Source organism: Thamnophis sirtalis, unplaced genomic scaffold (genome assembly GCF_051295495.1).
Source record: "Thamnophis sirtalis isolate CommonGarterSnake01/CBP01778 unplaced genomic scaffold, rThaSir2_p1.2 scaffold_4, whole genome shotgun sequence".
Classification (NCBI taxonomy): domain Eukaryota; kingdom Metazoa; phylum Chordata; class Lepidosauria; order Squamata; family Natricidae; genus Thamnophis; species Thamnophis sirtalis.
This window is the reverse complement of record NW_028261384.1, coordinates 105,582,384-105,602,272: the sequence shown is the minus strand read 5'-3', so window position 1 is coordinate 105,602,272 and position 19,889 is coordinate 105,582,384. Positions and strand designations below refer to the sequence as shown.

General features: G+C 38.3%; 1 protein-coding gene across 1 annotated transcript in view; it reads right to left on the bottom strand.

Annotated features, from left to right (window-relative positions):
- The window catches only part of POLD1 (DNA polymerase delta 1, catalytic subunit), a 29,134-nt gene that overhangs the window by 7,568 nt on the left and 1,677 nt on the right, over positions 1-19,889 (bottom strand). The window contains exons 4-21 of the mRNA XM_087713680.1: positions 18,961-19,074; positions 17,981-18,121; positions 17,772-17,897; positions 17,059-17,227; positions 16,078-16,192; positions 15,424-15,553; positions 14,621-14,787; positions 12,085-12,189; positions 11,712-11,852; positions 11,445-11,555; positions 8,594-8,785; positions 7,168-7,256; positions 6,277-6,393; positions 5,728-5,841; positions 5,243-5,390; positions 2,591-2,686; positions 1,511-1,648; positions 277-452 (exon numbers count right to left, since the gene is read on the bottom strand). Of these exons, the coding sequence (XP_087569806.1) occupies positions 277-452; positions 1,511-1,648; positions 2,591-2,686; positions 5,243-5,390; positions 5,728-5,841; positions 6,277-6,393; positions 7,168-7,256; positions 8,594-8,785; positions 11,445-11,555; positions 11,712-11,852; positions 12,085-12,189; positions 14,621-14,787; positions 15,424-15,553; positions 16,078-16,192; positions 17,059-17,227; positions 17,772-17,897; positions 17,981-18,121; positions 18,961-19,074 (2,389 nt within the window). The remainder of the gene's footprint in view (positions 1-276; positions 453-1,510; positions 1,649-2,590; positions 2,687-5,242; positions 5,391-5,727; positions 5,842-6,276; positions 6,394-7,167; positions 7,257-8,593; positions 8,786-11,444; positions 11,556-11,711; positions 11,853-12,084; positions 12,190-14,620; positions 14,788-15,423; positions 15,554-16,077; positions 16,193-17,058; positions 17,228-17,771; positions 17,898-17,980; positions 18,122-18,960; positions 19,075-19,889) is intronic.

The following is a 19,889-nucleotide window of genomic DNA, read 5'->3' as shown; positions in this document are numbered from 1 at the left end:
CAAAATCCATTGTATGATTTGGGTCAGTTATTCTCCCACAGCCCATCCTATCACAGAGAGCTGCTGTGAGGACTAAACAGGAAGGGGAATGGAGGACAAAGACTGAAATTCCCACATTGCTCACCCTAAAGATATACTACATAGAAATCAGAAATGTTGCAATTAAAAATATGGTTTAGCAGTTACAAATATTTGTTTATATTGTCCCTATACAAACACATTCCCGCTACTTTAGATGCTCATCAGACACAATAAGTCCTGCTAAAATTTACAGACCTATCTATGAGCAGCTTCTGCAGACAGGTGTTGATAAGGTTTGCCACCAGGGGGCAGTTGTCTCGACGCACAGTCTCAATGCCCTTGCAGTCCATCTTGTCATGCATGTCAGAGTTGGAGGAAAAGTACAGGCCAGCATAGCGCTTCTTATTGATCAGGAGGTATGGAAAATATACCTGGTAGAGAAAACATCATGCCTTTGTATAATTCCCAAAACCAGATTCCACTGCAGAAGATCTATCCAACTATTTAATTTGATTAGGATTTCAGGAACTGAAGAAATAACTGTCTGGTTCGAGAAGAAATGCACCACTTAGTTTATGGAGTGGACAAAATCTTTAGCATATTCATGAAGATGGCACCTTACCTAAAGACTGAAAGAATGGAAATCAATGAAAAGATATCGAAAGTGAATGCAGAAACCATAGAGGAATTAGTCAGTTAAGTAGGTTTGGTAGTATTCCAAGTGAAAGGGAATATGAAGTGACAAGAAGTAAAATTTAGGAAATGCAATAAGGCTGGACAAAGGGTACAAAGATTCCACTTTGCTTTGAGAAATTTATCTATGCAAACAGGACAGGTACAGACACCAATGGATGGTCAAGAGTGCAGAAAGAATAATTGCAATGAATTTGCCTTCCGTAGAAATATCTCCTCTATGTTGCAGAGGTCAAAAGGAGGGCTGAGAAGATATCTGCAGACCCCTCACATCCTGAAATATTTTAACTCCTTCCCTCAGGATAGTGCTATAGGGCATCATATTGGTAATTTTGATTAAAGCTTCTGAACATTTATTGTCATTCTACATCTCCTCAGTATCACTATGTTCTATCTTCATTATCTGCCTCTTACAAAATAATGCCCTGCTGGGTTGCGGTCCCCTAGCCAACTTTGGCAGGTGTCAAAAAGTTAAACAGGATCAAATGAAAGTCTACTAGGAAATTCTAGGACTTTAGGCTGGATTACAAAATTGGGGGGGAAAATGTTCTGGATGAAGGCAATGGCCAAGAAAATTACCCAGACTTATGAAGTTGCCTAGAAATGGATTCAATAACAAGAGTTTACTTTTTATAAACTTCCTATTGGTGGAAGTTTCCATGAACAGATGTTGTTCAAAGGTGTATGAAATTTAATTCTAGAACTGCAGCTAGAACTGAAAGGACCACCCTGGAAAACAGTTGGACAATCTTGTGTCAAGTACTTATTCAAACCTATTCAATTTCATCAAACGTACCTTCTCAAACTCTAATTTGATGGGTGGAGTGAAATGGCTAGAGACCCAGGCTGCTGCTTCCCTGCCTATTTCCATGGATTCAGCAACTGATTCCACACCCAGACGGCACATCACTGAATCTGTGTCCCCGTATATAACCTTCAAGGAAAGAATAAAATATTCAAGAACTCTTGTCCTTCTTTATCTTGGAGCACTTCAGTCACTCCAAAGAGCTACTAGATTCCTTTGTCAAAAGACATAACATACCACCATTCTTCTTTTTGACAGTTCTGCCTCTCTCCCGTTCCCTATAGTGAGAAGATGCAATTCCCTCCAATGCTTAATCTCATCCTTAAAGTCATTGTAAATATGATTACATTGTATCATCCCTTTGAAGTAGACCAGGCAAGAAGCATAAGCCATGAATACCAAAATTATGTTTATTTTAAGATTACAGTGACAGAATCATGCAATTCCGAAAACATTTCTCCAGCCTTTACTTTTATTTGCCAGTAGATTAGGGAGGGTCCCTTCTAAAATGCTTCTCACACCCCCATTGTCTTTGTGGGCTAAGATACCTTTTGCATAACGGTTGTCTAGTCTGTGGCTCTTCTTCCTGTCACTCAAAGTAATTCCCACATACCATTACATGTTGCCAAAGAAATGTGAAAAGAATGAGAACAAGATTTTAAAGGATGACAAGGCAAGTTTTATGCTAACCAAAATTGGAATATAGCAAATGCTTTCTCCTCTAAGGCAAGCATTGGTAACCTTAGCTCTAGGGACAGAAGTGGACTTGAATTTCATATGACTTTTGCTTAATTTCAAATATTTCAAATTCATTTCTGCACAAGCAAAATGCCAAGACCTAGTGAACTGCCCTTCAGCTTGATAGAAAGTGTTAACAATTTTAAAGAAAAGACCTGGTATCTAATTTTAGTTCTGGCACTGTAACCATTAACCTACACAACCCAATTGATCTATTCCTTTAAAAAAAAGAAAAAAGCTGTATACTGCTATTCTACAAAGTACACTGCCTTTTCAGTTTTCCTGTCCATCTACTACTATACTGAAATATAAGTTTGCCCTTCTCTTGCTCACCTTTGCATCAGCCTTATATCCATTGGCAATAGTGTACTTGGATTCTACCAATTGCTTTGTTTTCTCAATCATCTGACGCCCAAATCCAGTCACACTCTGAGAAGGAATAGGTAGCAAGCATTATTTTTGTCTTTCAGGAGACAAAGAAAAAGATTTAGTTGCAGTAACTTTAAATTTCAATGTCCCCCATTCAATTGATGGCTTTCATCAGTCTCTGTTACCGTCTCTATCAAAAATTATATCTGATATTAGCATCTTTGCCAAACATTAAGAACTTACGACTTCCTTAATTTACTAGAAGAAATAATTTGTCTTTGAAAAAAATATTTTCTACTTTCTCTCTCAGGTTATATATTTTATAAACATATTTTGATACAAACTGTATTCCTTTATAGTAGACAATACCAAATAAGCTTCCCCCAAAAATCCAGAAGTCCAGGAGAACTTTTTAGCATTAAGTACCCAGGCAAGAGTATTTATTGTACATAATTTATGTAAAAAGAATCAAGGATTATTTCTAACTAACAACTAGAAGGCCTTCAACTTATCACAAGTACAGCATTTGGTTTACAAAATATGCTTTCATTTTTTCTTTTAATTAAATCAGCAGGAGGAAGATATATTTGCAACGGAGAGGCAGTTTTTTGACTCTGACCCAGTATGTTGGTTCTTATCACTTCCTCTAATAGGAAATCTAGTTGGTGAGTAGCAACTGGGCTGTTAATATTATCTTGTTTAGAGGAATTCCAGTGCTTGCAAAAGGACTTTAAGACAATCTAAACTGAGAAAAAACTGAGCAATCAGTAGGACTCTGGGAAAAAATGCCAATGCTTCAAGAATTGCATTAATTAATAGATTCTTCAAAGCAGCAGCATCTTTTCTGTTTTTAGATTCATTTGGAAATCAGGAAAAACCAGGCTTCAATTAGACAAACAGCAGAGAGGTGCTGTGCTTGCATTTAGTATAAAGCACTTCCTCTGAATCATTTTCTAAATGTGCTCCTCCCTAACAGTCAAGTGTTTTTTTAGAAAATGTTTACAATTTTAAAAGTGCATATATCTTATGCATGTTCAACAGTACCCAAAAGCCAATAAATCAGAGAACTAAAATCAATCTTTCATTCTCTTACAGTGTATCTAGAAAATAGTGAACCCTGATGTTCGATCTTTTGATATTAAGTTCTCCACCCACTTAGAAAGTCTGCTTAGTTTCCAAGCAAATATCTGCCGGATATCTAACCAAACTTGTAGAATTCTAACTAGAACAATCAAGATGCAAAAGCTGAACATTTTGTTTTCAGGCATAGATAACCCGACACCTTGGCCTATCCCATATAGGTCATGGGCTTCCCCTTGCCTATCTTTTCAGAGAAAGCATATCTATCTACCAGAGTTTTTGTTTAGTTGTCATAGTTAATTGTCACCATACAAATCATCTTCAACACCACTCCTTCCAAATATTGCGCAACTACAGCTACCATCACCCCTTATTTCTGGCCCTGTTGATTGAGGTTTGTGGGAGTTATATTCTAAAATGTCCAAATTAGAAATGGCTATTTTGGATTACCTTGTCCTAGACAGGAAATTGTCTTGTGTTTTTTTTTTTTAAATCATTTGATGGCAATTTTGCTTTAGCCCCTCACATGAAATTAAAATATTTTTCTACTTCCTTCTGCTTGCATTAAAGCTTCAGTTGATCAACTATAAAACATTGGCTAGGTTTAAAATTTAAAAATAGTTTTTAATATTGTAGCACAAGCTATTAGAAGGTGAAGGAACAAAAGGACAAAGACAGAAAACTGTTTTAGTGACAACCACTGTATTTTACACACTATAAGACACTCCGAACTATAAGACGCACCTAACGTTTGGGAAGGAAAACAAGAAAAAAAAATTCCCTCTATTTCTGAGCAATTTTCTTCTTTGCAGCAAAAAGCAAACAGCCTGGTCAGCTTCAGAGCAACCTGATTTAGTATGAGCAGCTGATTGGTGGTTTGATCGGCCTCCTGGAATACAGCCTATCAGCTGTTCCAGGTTGCAGAGATTGCCACTATCTATTGTCACTACCACCTATCGCCGCCTCGGCACATCCCATTTTTGGTCTCCATGTGTCCCATTTTTGGCCTCTGCACATCCCATTTTCAGCCCATTCCAGGTGGCGAGGATAGGTGATGGCAGTGATCCCTGCTGCCTGGAACAGGCCGAAAACAGGACGTGCAAGCCAAAAATGGGGTGCGGAGAGGCGGCAACAATCCCTGCAGTCTGGAACAGCTGATAGGAGGCATTCTGTGAGATAGATCCAACCTCCAATCAGCTGCTCATACTAAAACAGGCTGTGATGAAACTGACCAGGGTGTTTGCTGCAAGGAGGTAAATTTCCACGGGGCAGAGGCCGAAGGGCGGGGCCCAGCAAGTGGGCAGGGCTTTGGCAACATTTGCTGTATAAGACACAGACATTTCTACCCACTTTTTTTGGGGGGGGGGGGTTATACACTGAAAAATACAGTAATGTGGAATCAGTTTTAATGACAACTAACAGCAAATACTTTATTGAAACATGGCAGTGCCTCAATAAGAGACACCTAACAATGGCTTCCAGCATTCACAAACATATCTTGTGGAATTCCCTAGCTTTGAAAAAGGTCAGGCTTACCTGTGATATTTCAAGGCACGGTAGTTTGCCTACTTGGGCCCCAGTGAATCCATAAACAGAATTGGCGCTGACCTTGAGAGCCAACTGCCGTCCATCCAGGACCTGTCGCTTAAATGGGTCAGTCTCCTGCTTCAATTCTAGTTTGGCCCTTAGCCAAAGAGGGAACAGAATGAGGTAAAACCACCAGTTCTTCTTTACTAGCTTCCCTTAACAGCTCAATCTGTATTCAGAAATATCTATGGATTCAGGCTCCTGCCAATGACTGTCTTCATATAAAACATACTGTAATCCAAGCCAATAAATTTCCACTCTGACCAGAATAGCTATCCAGTATGTCCCTACTCACTTACTGCCCTGCAATTTCTTAATTGGAGATAGCAAGACAGAACAAGAGCTATTAATATGTTATATTCAAGTATTCAATTTCTGTTCCTATATTCTACATGTAAATTATGACATATATTCCCATATTTCTCCCTTTTCACCTCTTACGAGCAGCCAGCAAGTTTTCCAAAATCTCAGGCAGAAGACCTTTACGAACGGATGACTTCACAAAATGGTCCCCTGTAGGGGTACGAATGAACTGCTCTGGGGAAAGCCTAATAAAACAGGAAACAATCAGTCAGATCACAAATAGTCTAGAAGGCCAGACTGCTAGTTTAGATGTTACCATCTCAGTTTAAATTATATTTTGCCTCAATAATATACCATAGCCATCTCCCCTCCCTAGTCAGGTTTCCTGCTTCAAATCCCTTAAGTCCATCTACAATAAAAATGTTATTGGAGAAGATCTGGGATATCAGGACTCTGGATTTTGATAAAGCAAACTTGCAAATGATGAGGCTTACAACCAATCAGCTAGGTTTTTGAGGAAATAATTGTGTCAAGCAACATGAAGCATCAAGAAACCATTCTTGTCCCTCCAACTCCATAAAATGTGGACTAGTAGATTTTATCATTTATGACTTCCTCCCATTCAATTCTCCAGGTAACTGAGTAAGAAGTTAGCAAGATACCAGTCCTTCTTCACTCACCCATAGCACTCAACTGCCCCCTGTTGTAAAAGAGTAGTATAGCACAGATTGTGAGCCATCATGATTGAAGGGTACAATGAGGAGAAGTCCAAGGTTGATATTGGCACATCATAATAGCTAAAAGAGAAATATATTTTTTAAAAATGTATATCCCCCGCCCCATATACAAGGAGAAAGGGAGAGAATTATCTATCTCTGTCTGTCTAATTTTATGTAATCTAATCTCTCACTCATCTCTTTATCCTCCTCCACTTCCTCCTTGCCAATGGCATTTTCCAAAGATCTTAGAACTACAAGTCCCAGAAATCTCAGCAAATATGCCTTTAATTGCAGTCCCAATGAATCTGCCAAGCTGAATAGGACTGGGTAAGACAAAATGCTGTTCTGTGCTATCCCTCCAGAAAATCATTTCATCCTTCTTCTACCTTTCATCAAGGAAAGAGTCTGGCATTCAAGTCAATTTCATGGGATGTCCTTCTCAAATTAGACCCTACTTCTCCATTGCCCAAAGCTGAAATAGCCTGGGACCCAACTCATTGTTCCTCACCATGGTCCTCTTTTCCATTTCCACTCCACATTTCTAAAGCCAAGATTTATATATGGAAGAAAAGGTCAATAACTAGATTCATATATTATGTTATTATGACTTGCCTTAATATGGCCTGAACCTAGTTTACACATATTTTCAAAGCACCACGGTCATGCCTCTCACTGAACCAAACCAAGCAAAAAGCGCCCTCCTTTAGGACAACTCATGAAGTTTGCTTATGCATTTCTGCAACATCTCTCAACCAGAGTACACAATACACACCCCAATACATTCCTTCCCACCCTCACATCCATTAATGTAAGAAAATTCTCATTTCCCTAATTTCTGGACTTACAACTTACCCTTTCAGAGGTTCAATGACAGTTGCACCTGCATAGTCCTCCCCACCTTCTGTCTTCACCACTGGCATCACCAGATTCTGCTTCATAGCCTTTGAACAGAGGAAAATATCAGCACTGGAGCAACTCTTTATCATTCTGCTGTTAGGTGGGACTTCTTCCATTAAATCCTATTGTAAGTCTACTGACCATGCTTCTTTTTTGATCCATTATATTTTTAATACATCTGGCAAAAAATACCGGTAAATTCAATTCCCTAAACCCTCTACCCATCCCCTCCCCATAGGTTGGGGAGGAGTAAATTTTCAACTATCAAAACTGTCCCATTTACTCACTGCCTTATAATTTGCTACACATTTAATTATTACTGATGAATCGTGATTTATGCACTATATTTTTTCACTTTTTTCATATTGTCAGTTTCCATATATTCAGGATAATATTCCTTGTGTAGTTAGAGATAGCAAGAAATAAAATGCAGCATAACACTAAAAGTTTTTTTAAAACCATCTTACAATCCAAACCTATATCCGAACAATTACAATTGTCAGGTTCACAAATTAAACCATGATGTTTTAATTATGCTTTGTTGAACCACTTATGGCTGGCTTGGCTTATGGAATATTCTAAGCCTAAATGGTAATAGCTTGAGCAAAATGGCTGGATGGCATCATAAGCTGAAACTGAACAAATCACATGGATTCTAAACCCAGAAAGCCATGAAGAACCACTGAAAAGAAGATACATTTTGCAGAAGTTTTATCTAAAGCCACTGAGAGTCTGTTCATGACTGTAGCAAGGCATACATATGATTGATAAGAAAACCAACATGGTGGTTCATATGATGACAAAAGGGTCCAGGTTTGGGTCTTCAATCAGTCACACAGCTTACTAATGAATTATCCATTAGCCCATCCCTTTTTAAAGAACAGTTGTTCGGATTAGAGGTGAGATAGTGGGAGAATGTATGCTACCATGAGTTCTCTGGAGTAAGGGTGAGATAAAATAGTAATTAATAATAGTAGTAAAGTAATAAAAACTGGACCATATATCGATATTGCACTTGCGCTTTTAACTCTTCAGTTGTGAATTAAATTTTATAAGGTCCTTCTCAGGAGGAAATACTATTTTACAACAGTTCCATGTGTACAGAACTAAATAGATATAAACTTGCTACTGGATAAACGTGGGGCTAGCTGGGAGGTAACCCAGGGACTCTCGCCATCTCTATGTAATTAGCGATACACATCAAGGTTTCTCAAAAGTCACAGTGGCAGGTAAGCATCTTTGAGACAGTGAATAGCTATACTCTATACTTCTTTGCACACATTGCATAGTAAATATCTTCTCAAGATTTGAGCTTCTGATCCCCCCCCCCCCGTGCTCATGATCTCCTGGCTTTGTTGGCAAAAGATCAGTTTTTCCTTACCTGCCGCAGAAGTTGGGACACCACTTTGATTTGTTGTCCCCGGGCTAGGAGATAACTAAGAGGTACCCCAGTGACTCTAGCCATCTCCATGTAATTGATAACACACATGAGCTTCCCCAAAAGCCGCAGTGGCAGATAGGCATCCTTGAGGCAGTACACAGCCAGTCGCCGACGTGATTGATCTGAACCATTCTGCAAGGGGAAGTCAAAGGTGGTCAGGAGGAAGACAAGGAGATATGATTTCAGCTCTGGACAAATAAATACAAAAATGATTAAACTCATCCAGTTGGTTTCTTTTTAAATAACAAAAACATTCATTTCTGGGAGTGGGTGGGAACAGGAGACAAGAAATATATGCATGCGTGTGTCTTAAGTATCAAAGCTGGCCAAATTTATAGGAAAACAGGAAAACTCCATTTAGCAATGGAAGCACTGTCTGTGTAGAGCAATGGAAGCAAAGTGGTAGAGACAGCAAGTTGATATGGGAATGGAGAAGTGTGGTATAGTCCTCTGACTGTTGGTTTTATGGGTCAGCTGAGATCCTGCTCAGGGAACACTCATCCCCACTCTTTTCAGACATAGAAGAAACAACTTTTGATAGTTTCATTAGCTGCTCAAGCATAACTTGTTGAAGTTCAACTCAAGGCTAACTTCTTCATTCACTGTTAGTTTTTAATATATAAATTTAAATTAAACCAAGATTTTAGAATTGGATAATGGAGGAGGGTGGAATGAGAAAGAATCAATTTATGAAAAGAAGTGAACGAGGTTCAAGAAAATTATGTGCTTTACTCTGGACATATGCACTTCCCCTTTGGCTGACACCCATTTTTCACCTTGTTACGTACACATGCAGCCTTAATAAAAAATGATATAAGAACCTTGACCCAAAAAAGATTGAGCACCCACACTCTACGGCAGGTATGAGGAACTATTGATCTGCCAGGCTGACAACCTCCCACTCCTATCCTGAATGGACTGCCACCTCACATTTCACCTATGTCTCATCACATTTTTCCTTCTCAAAGAGAAAAGGCAAAACATAGGCAAAGCTAGCAGAATCACAGAGGACCGTCACATGTCTAACTTGATCAAGGAAAGATAATTTTACCTGAACTGCCCAAAATATGTCTTCCTCGAGAGGCAACATCAACTATGTGCACCATTTAATTCATTTTCTTTTATGCTCATCAAGAACGGCACAAAATGGCTGTTGGCTTTTCTAATTCGCCTGACACAGATCCTCTCCTGTGATGAAAGCCTTGTGCTGGCCTTCAAGAACAAGGCCACTTGTGTCCCTTGCTCTCTTTATTGCACAGAGAAATTAAGAACGACAGTCTATTAAATCCTGACATCTGATGTAATTTAGTTCGTATAACACACTGACTTTTCCATCTCAGATCCACAAGATTTAAAGAACTTGTACAAGTCAAGATAACTTTTTTGTATTGTGACCGTACCTTTTATTTTGTTTAATTTTATTATTTGAGGTACAAGGGATTACTGCCAAACATAAAGGGGTTTTTCCTAGTTATCTCTTCTCCTGGAAGGTTTATGGCTGTTTAATAGTTGATTTTGTTTGTTTTTCTCTGGAATTATTGTCTTGTAAAAGCATATTGTATGTTCTAAGGGGGGAAAAACCCTTTCAGAAAGGAGTAAGGAAGCAAAGGATATGCATAAGAATTAACTGTATCAAAAAAGGGCTTTCTAAATCAATGACATGCCAAAAATCAAGAGAGAATGACAAAGTCAAGAGAGGAAGATACATGCTATGTAATGTTTAGGTAGTCCTTTCTAATAAGCACTAGAAGAGCACTCACTTTGTTTGCCATGCAAGGCACCAATGTAAGGGAGTCAAGGAGTCAGGGAAGAGAGAGAGAAATATGGGCCCAAAAACAAAAAGGAAAGGAGAGGTGCAGATGCAAGCAGAAGATTGCTCTGTTTCCATACAGTTTTAAATGAGCCCTGCAAAAACCAACATTTGGTTTCCTTGATCTTACAGGAAAAAATATAAACTGCTAAAAAGCGATGGTATTTACGACTCCAAAATGTAAACTACTTTAAATAAGGCTAAGAAAAAGTGAGAAGGAAACACACGAACACTTCAAAAGAAATATCATTAAGCAGTTATTCCCTAAGGGGTATAGGCTTTAATGGTTCCACCACAAAAGCGCGCTCGACAAAAGCGCGCTCGACAAAAGCGCGCTGTGACGTCATCATAGCGCGACGAAAAAGTTCGAAAAATGTAAAAATAAAGCGAAAACCTTACCCTAAGCCCCCCAAACCTAACCCTAAACCTAACCCTAAACCTAACTCTTAACCTAACCCTAAACCTAACCCTAAACCTAACCGTTAAAGTAACGAAAAACCTAACGCTAACCCTTAACCTAACCCTAACGCTAATGCTAACGCTCTAAAGCTAACCCTAACCCTTAACCTAACCCTAACCCTAACCCTAAACCTAACCCTTACCTTTATGTGAATCGGCTTGTTTAATTTAATTTTTATTAATTTTTATTTGAATTTTTCGATCTTTTTCGTCGCGCTGTGATGACGTCAAAGGCGCGATTTTGTCGATCGCGCTTTTGTCGTCCGCGCTTTTGACGGGTCACGGGCTTTAATGACGGAGAGGAGATTCACTAGAGGGACAGCAAATTTAAGAGAGATCTGACAGATAGATTAGATTTTTCATTTCTATGGTACAATGTATCATAGATGACTGGATAGTCACCCAAATCAATTATATGACAGGTAGATGCCAGTGGGATAACAAAACCAATAACAAGTACAAAAGAGTGTTCATACTAGAGGAAAAAATTACTACTTGCAAGACTTAACTATCAAATGTTACCTGCAGGTCTGTAATAATGGAATGCTGGACATCTTCCTTCTGTTCCTGTAGGAAGTGATAGCTGACAGCGTTCAAGGTGTAGGAGCGTAATTTGTAATCCCTCAATAGAACCTACAGGAAGAAGAAAAGCTAAATTGTGAGACTTCATGTCCCCACAGGCAAAATACTGGGTCTTGTATCTGACAGCCTCCAGTTGTTACTGCCTCTCAGCTTCAATTTCCCATCAGTAAAATGGAACTATGGGGAGGGTGGACTTTTTTTGTTTACCTGAAGTAGATCAATTTGGGCTCTGCCTTCCATGTTAATGACTTTATTCTCCCTCCGTCCCATCTGCTTAGATTGGAAGGACGAATCACGGATGACAGACTTGCGGGATAGAATACGGCCCAGGAAGGGAAATGGGATGACCTGGGGATAAAGAAAAACAAGCTTTGAGACTTGAATGAAGAGTATGGGCGGGGCAAGTGAATTTATAGGTAGGATTACAGTATGGCATTAATTGATTAATTTGTTGAGCATGTTAAAATATGAAAAGAAGCATCCCTGATTCAATTAATAATCCCTTTAGATTGATGATTTTTTTAATACAAATCATTTGAAGAAAACAAAAAGTACCACCAGAAGGAAATGTGCAGGTTACCTTGAGAGTCTGGGCTCTGGTGAGGAGATAAGGAAGATCAAAGTTCTGGATGTTATAGCCGGTGATGATGTCGGGATCTACAGTTCTTATAAATTCTGCCCAAGTCTGGAAAAACATTTATTAATTTTTAGGCCTTTTAGACCAAAAGGACATATTTGGATCACAAAGCATGAGAGATGGCCTTACAGAACAGTTGCTACAGGTAGCTCACCTATTCAAAAGAGCATGACCAGTCACATAACATCCATGCATGAAAGTCAACTGGGTAATCTGCAATCTGCTTCTCTGGCAGCAATGACTCAAAGGAGTGCTCTCTACCATCTCAGCTTACCTTTATCTTTTCTTCAAAGCAAACTAGATGTTTCCAAACAAAGCACTGAGCTGCAACCAATCCCCTATTTTATTTTTTTAGAATGCTTAATGAGTCTATGTGGACCTCTCACGCATGCACATAAATAAAGCTGAAACTGGAAGCTGATGCTATGATTTGAAATGTATCAACTTCAGATTCATCAGAAAAATCTGAAACAACTGAAGTCATTTACAAAGACATCAGCCCATTTGGGCCAGAATTATTTATTGTTTAGTTTAGTCTGCAAGAGTTTAAGACGGAGATCTTCCATGATCCTACTATATAAATTCAGAAGAAATACAGCTATTCCATCATCCTCTCCCAAGTACATAAGTGCTTAGATAAGAATGGAAAGAATTTATCTTATGTGAGTAACTACACTGTTCCAGAATGACAATCGCATCAAATAAAGTTTCTTGTATCTTAAAACCAATGGCTTTTTTTAAGCCTTTCGTCTCATGATACTATGTTTGCTCACATTCAACCTTGGATATTTGCATCTTTTTTCAATATAACAAGTCTCATTTTAATGGGCTAGTTGGAGGGAAGGACTGAAAGTCATAAACAAATGTCCATTCAGTTGGGCAGGAGTCACTTGTAATGTAGACATTTATGCAAATAAAATTTCACTTAATGCAGAAAAATTATCTATTACATATGAAATCTATTGCTCCAAGATACAGCAAATCAAAATTTCACGTAATATGATGAATAAACAAACCAACCCAAGGCCAAACTAAAAGAGGGAGGAATGAGTAGAACAAGTAGAAATTACATAACCTATTCCGATGTTTTTCCTCCAGCTGTCTCGGGTATTATTTTCCCTATTTTTTATGTCAGTTTTAATGCATTCCATATTTTTCACATCTGGAATAATTAATCCTTCTTCTGTCATAGTCTGGCACATAAGAACTTGTCAGGGTAGTGGTTTTAAGATGCCTTGATGTAATGATGGGAATGAGTCAGCAAGGTTTTTAGCTGTTATTCCTTTAAGAGCCTACATAATAAGGCCCTATTAAAAAGAGAGAGAGAGAGAGAGAGAGGGAGGGAGGGAGGGAGGGAGGGAGGGAGGGAGGGAGGGAGGAGAGAGAGAGAGAGAGAGAGAGAGAGAGAGAGAGAGAGAGAGAGAGAGAGAGAGAGAGAGAGATTCTCTTCCCTGCTGTAATTTACTGATTGTTTGACGTCTGCCTATAGTACGTGTAGGTACAGTATATATTCTTTGGTAGATAAAATTATTTATTGCAAACCTCTGTTTGCTATTACTGCTCCTAGATTGTCTCATGTAGTAAAGCTGTGAGCACTCTGACAGAACTATCCAGAATGCAGCCGCGCGAGCGATTGTGGGTGTACCTTGGTACACCCACGTTACACCTATCCTCCGCGAGCTGCACTGGCTGCCTATTGGTCTTCGGATACGCTTCAAGGTGCTAGTCGTCACTTATAAAGCCCTTCATGGTATCGGACCTGGGTACTTGAGAGACCGCCTACTGCCAATTACCTCCAATAGACTGATTAGATCCCACAGATTAGGTCTCCTCCGAATTCCATCCACTGGCCAATGCTGTCTGGCGACCACCCGGAGGAGGGCCTTCTCTGTGGCTGCTCTGGCCCTTTGGAACGAGCTCCCCGTGGAGATTCGGACCCTCACCACCCTCCAGGCCTTCCGCAAAGCCCTTAAAACCTGGCTGTTCCGACAGGCCTGGGGCTAATGAGTTTTGTCCCCTCTCGAATGGTATGGTTGTTGAGTGTTTTAAATTGTGGTATTGTTCTGTTTGTGTTCTTTTTTATTATTTGTAAACCGCCCCCCCCCCCCGACTTGGTTGTGAGCCGCCCTGAGTCCCGCCGGGGAATAGGGCGGCATAGAAATATAATAAACTCAACTCAATTCAATCTTGCCTTACCCATTAGACCACATATATCACTTTCCCTTATCACCACTTTCACCATTCATACTGGAACTTGGTGCAGCATTCCACCATATTGTCTACAGTGGTGCCTGAAAGTTTGTGTGATCTTTTGAATTTTCACATAAATATCACCTAAAATGGGATATATTATCCACACACAAATCCTAAAACTATATATTCTGGCTGGGGGATTTTAGGGAACTGAAGCCCATTAGTTGCCAAGTTTGAAAAACATTGCTCATCATATTCCACAGATCTAAGATAATGTAATAATTACCTTGAGAAGTTCAGCCTCCTTTGAAAAACAAAGCACTTGAGAGCCCACAATGGGGGCACAGTTTTGTAGTGTGAAGACATTCCGCACAAAAGGGTCCTTCTCACCCTGGCGCAGAACCATATTGGCAATTTGGATTACTGGGTCCTTCTCAGGTTCAGGAAAAATGCCTGAGACGAAATACAGAAAAGGGATGGGGTATAGAAGAGACCATTAACATAAGAAATGCCTCAAATATCACTCTCAAGGGCATCTATTATTTAATCTGATTTATGAGCAATTTATTGCTATAACTTAACTTAGATGGGGAGCATCAGAGTTCATATTCCAAGCTTTTAGAACTGTGGATTTGTTTCTAAACCATTCTTTTAATTTGCAAAGCAGAACTTGCATCTAACAATATAATGATTAATTGATCATTCTAATTTGTAATCAATAAAGCACTGCACAATTAAATCACACACCCACTTTATTTATTCAAAGAATTTGTTTGGCTCATATAGCTAATACAACCTTGGATGTGTGCTATATAAGCCTTTTGACAACCATTCTGTTGTGTAAAATGGCACTCTTTCTAGAGTCTCCACATCTTTTTTACATCGTAGCGACCAAAACTGAATGCAGTATTCCAAATGTGGCCTTACCAAGGCATTATAAAGTGATATTAACACTTCACAGTCCTAAACATGATAGCAATTCTTATATAGCTTATATGTGGAATTACCTAATGGGACTCTGAATGACTAGTCTTCCCACTTCTATTTTATTAGGTCCCATTCTGCCCTCTTCAAATTTGCCCTCAATACCTTTACGTCCAGCACATTCAATATCAAAACTGAGGACACGCAAGGGAGCTATACGTTGCCATTCTCCCTCAGGCGGATGGCTAATGAAATCCATCCAAGCAACATCAGCTTCCAGCTGACAAAGTGATACCTAAAACAGGAGAAAAAGCAAAGCCAGTAATCCAGATGTTCCTGTAAAAGGTCTTCAACCCTTGTATGTTCCCAACCTAAGATATATACAGAATCAATGTATTCCAGAAAATATTTATTCTACTTGAGCATCACAACTATGAGCCTGTACTCCACACTTTAGCCAGTTCATCCAATGCACTCACAAAATGCTCTTCTTACAAGCAAGGTACAGCCTATATATATAGATTATATAATATAGTCACCATTAAAATGTAATAAATGAGAAGAACTAAATTTAAATGCATACTATGTAATGAAGCTCTGGATAATTCTGGACCAGTAATTTACTTTTCACTTTGAACTATTTCAGACAGTATTGTTAGGACATAATGGAATGAGGGTGAGGAGAAATCATAAAGCTGGAAAGGGTCATTTAGATTCCTTCACTCTCTCTTTACATAGCTATATTTCTAGTCCTCTGATTTTCTTGTCACTCCTTTCTGAACATGTTCTGGCTTTTCTAATTCTCCCAACCAACACCACCTTGCGTAGATTCTCCTTATCAGATTCTCCAGCAGACTCTTCTTGTCGCAGGCGATACTTTCCAGCATGCAATTCAATCCAGTTACAGCCAACAATATCCCGGTCTACCATGAACCTATGTTTGGAGACAGAAATGATGAGAGATATTTGATCCTCACCAAGCATTATGACTTCTTCCCTCCATTTTGGGATTAAGAGAGTAACTCTCAATGCAGTTCAAAAATATTACCACAGGAATTCCCTCACTGTAAAATGGCTTTCTAAATTACGGGCATATGCTCCAATGTCTGCATTTTATTCATTTATATTGTTTTTATGTCTGTTGAAGTTTTTTTAATTTCTAATTATATTACAAAAATCTAGGATGACCTTTGACAACCTGGTGGCCTTCAAATGCAATGGCTAAGAATTGTGGGAATTTAACCTCAACTCATTTGAAAATCACCAGGAGAAATTTAGAGTAGAGACAACATTTCAAAATACATTTAACTGTACTTATAGCCCACTTTAAATACAACCACAATCATTCCATGCAGACGCTAGGTTTTTTTTTTCTTTTTCATTTCTGTTATAATTTTGCACCAGTGAGGTTAAAACCAATTTCATTGTATTTAAGTACAATCACAATAAAGATTATTCTTATACTTCCAGTTATTGCATTGCAGAATCTTGATTAGTAATTTCTGGTAAACAAAAGCTCATTCATAAACATGTGAAATTATGTGAGCACTGAACTCTCATTCTCTTGATAATTTTTATATCTCTGTAAAAACCATATACTGTAACTCCAAGCAATTGTGAGGGCTAGATACGCTATCCTATTGAAGTGTTATATTCTAGTACAATAGATTGAGAGTCTTAGCAAGGTTCTTCCATTTTATCACCAAGCAAAGTCCATGACACCTATGTTCTGAAGGATTTCTTGAGATTAAAAACAATGCCTGGTAAAGGAAGCCAACTGCATCAATAGTTAAGTCTCACCTGATTTCAAAATCAATATTGGCTTCAAAGGCTTGAAAATTGTGTGTTCCCAGTGTTCCACACCGCAGCCCTTGTTCCAGCAATCTCTTGGCAGGAGCAATTAGCCGAGGCAGTGCCATTGTAATTTTCAGGAAGGGTAAAAGATGTGGTCCATGGAAGCCATACATGTCTAAAATGAGGAGAAGTCTTAAGACATTTTAAAATTAGAGAATTATCACTCCCAACACCTCAAATCTCACATCCAATTAATTTATGTAAAGGACTTTCATTAATGTATTTCATATTTGCTTATTGTCCCTTCTCTTTGCCTCCTGAAAATTTGCATGCATTAAAAATGGGTAAGCTGCCCAAGTAATAAGTTCAAAAAAGTTACACAGGAAAAGAAAACATATTTTTTGTAAAATTTCCATATTTAGTACTTGGAGGCAATACTATCCACAGAAGAAAGATTAGATTTGTTAATTTGGAACTGTCCATGGAGTTTATGACATATTATCCAAGCATGTTCATTCTAATCTATAATGTACAATCATTCCAACAGCTTTGGGGAGTAGCAGTGAAAGCAACATCATGGGGATGCAGTATGAAAGCACAATATGGTGTTGCTATAACAAAGTTGTGATTTTAAGGCCCAAGTCCCCATATCTAGATCGAATCCAACTCCTTGCCATCTAAACAGGATAGCTACACACCCACACTTTACAAATTCTCACTCTGTTTTTTGCAGATCTCCACTGCTAGAACAACTTGGTTCAAACCATCCTTGTTGGACCGCATGTCCCGGATCACAGCTGTATTCAGTTCCCGCTGAAATTCAGCCAGATTCTCTGCTTGGAATCCTAAAGAAAAACAAAGAGAAATAAATTTTATTGTAAGAATCAAGTTCAAGACAGACCTTCCATCAACCATAAATTTTACTCACCAGGTGGGGCAGGTACATAAAAATAAGGTGCAAAACCATGGATATGACAGCAGACACTGTTGCCAGCTGCAGTGACACCAAACATTCGCAGGACAGGCACAGAACCTTGGGTACAACCAGGGAATCCAGGGATGTGAGAGCCTGATTCGGAAACAGAATGAGAACATATTAATTAGTGAAAAATCAGTATTGTATGACTCTCCAATAAAAAAAGTTCCAGAATATCTTTTCATTATTTAGTATCTAGGCAAAATAAACATACAAATAGGAGTTCACAGTAACCTTCAGGTTTTCATCAACTACATTTCATATTTAAGTTCTGAGAATTCTATTTAAAATTATTATTTTCTGGATTTTTTTATACCACACACATGACTTAGCAATCATTCTCTTCCTTTTTTAAAAAAATATAAAGACATTTAAGAATATATATATATATATGTATATAGTATATAGTATGTATATAGTATATGTCTCTGAAAAGAAAAGTAGGACTTTTCTCCCAAAACAATATTTATTTCAATAGCGTAAATGTTTGCTGAGGATACAAAGGAATGGATGACTTTTAAAATTTAATTCACCTTTCTTGGAGAGAATTTTCCTAATTTCACTTATTTTCCATAGACACATTGAAAACAGATTCCTATATTCCCTAGACTATTTGCTATGGTACCTTCTAACATCAAACAAAAGTAAAACAAAAGTGGGATTAAAACCTCTGTGGGGAATTCCATTCCTTGCCCATTTTTTCTGAAGAGAAGAGTTAGTAACTTTGTGCATCTGTTCTAGCTGTCAAAAGCCCCAGAAACGATAACAGTTTTAGACTTCCCCTCAGGAGCAGAGTGTTATTGTTTAGCAAGGAATAAGAATATCTAGTTCTGCAAACCTTTTTCTAGGAAAAAGAATAAAACCAATCCATCTGTTATTCAATCCCTTAAAAAATTTCTTTATCAGCAACTCAAACCTGTTTACACACTTACCCACATAATAGTCTAGTTCCACTTGCTGGAAACATAGGGCTTCCTCATTGGGATTTATTTTGGGAGGCAGAGGCCTCTGCCACTTGGGGTTGTGTATTGATGAGAAGAGGTTACCTGAAAGAAGGAAAAGCTCACAATACAGTTATCCACCAATCCTGTTTTAATCAAACCCATATTTTGAACAATTAGAGATATTGCACTTTAAAAGATCATGAATGATAAGGAAGGAAAGGTAGCATGGAATATGAGACAAAGAGCCTAAGCTGTTGTTTAATAAGTCTTAGTATAATACAAGATGTATATAGTATCTCTTTGTAATATTGGGAGATACAAATGGCAATGTTATACAGGTGGTATTTGACTTACAACTATTCGTTTAATGGCTATTTAAAGCTATAATGGTGTTGAAAAAAATGACATGATCAGTTCTTGCATTTATCCCCACAGTTAAGTGATCAAACTTCAGGTGCTTGGCATATGGTATGCATTTATGATGGTTGAGCAGGCTGGGGTTCTAGAATTGTCATTTGCAACCTTTTTAGGAAGCTTCTGATAAGTCAAGGAGGGAAGTCAGATTCGCTTAACAACCATTCACTTAAGAGCTATAGTGAATCACTTAACAACCTTGGCAAAAAAGTTATAAAATGGGACACGACTTGCTTAACAACTGCCTTGTTTAACAATGGAAATCTAGGGTTCAGTTGTGGTTGTAGATGAAGGACTTACGTGTAATAATTTTTAAAACATTGAAACAGTATATTAAAATAAATTTGAATTGTATAATAGAGTTTAACGGAAATGAAAAGCTTAATTTTAACATGGATCACAACCACCAGAGACACTATCATCCACATATCATCCTTTTGCAGTTGTCCTCACTGCTTTGGTATTTATTCTGCCTCAGAAAATCTTCTCCCAATTTACAACTC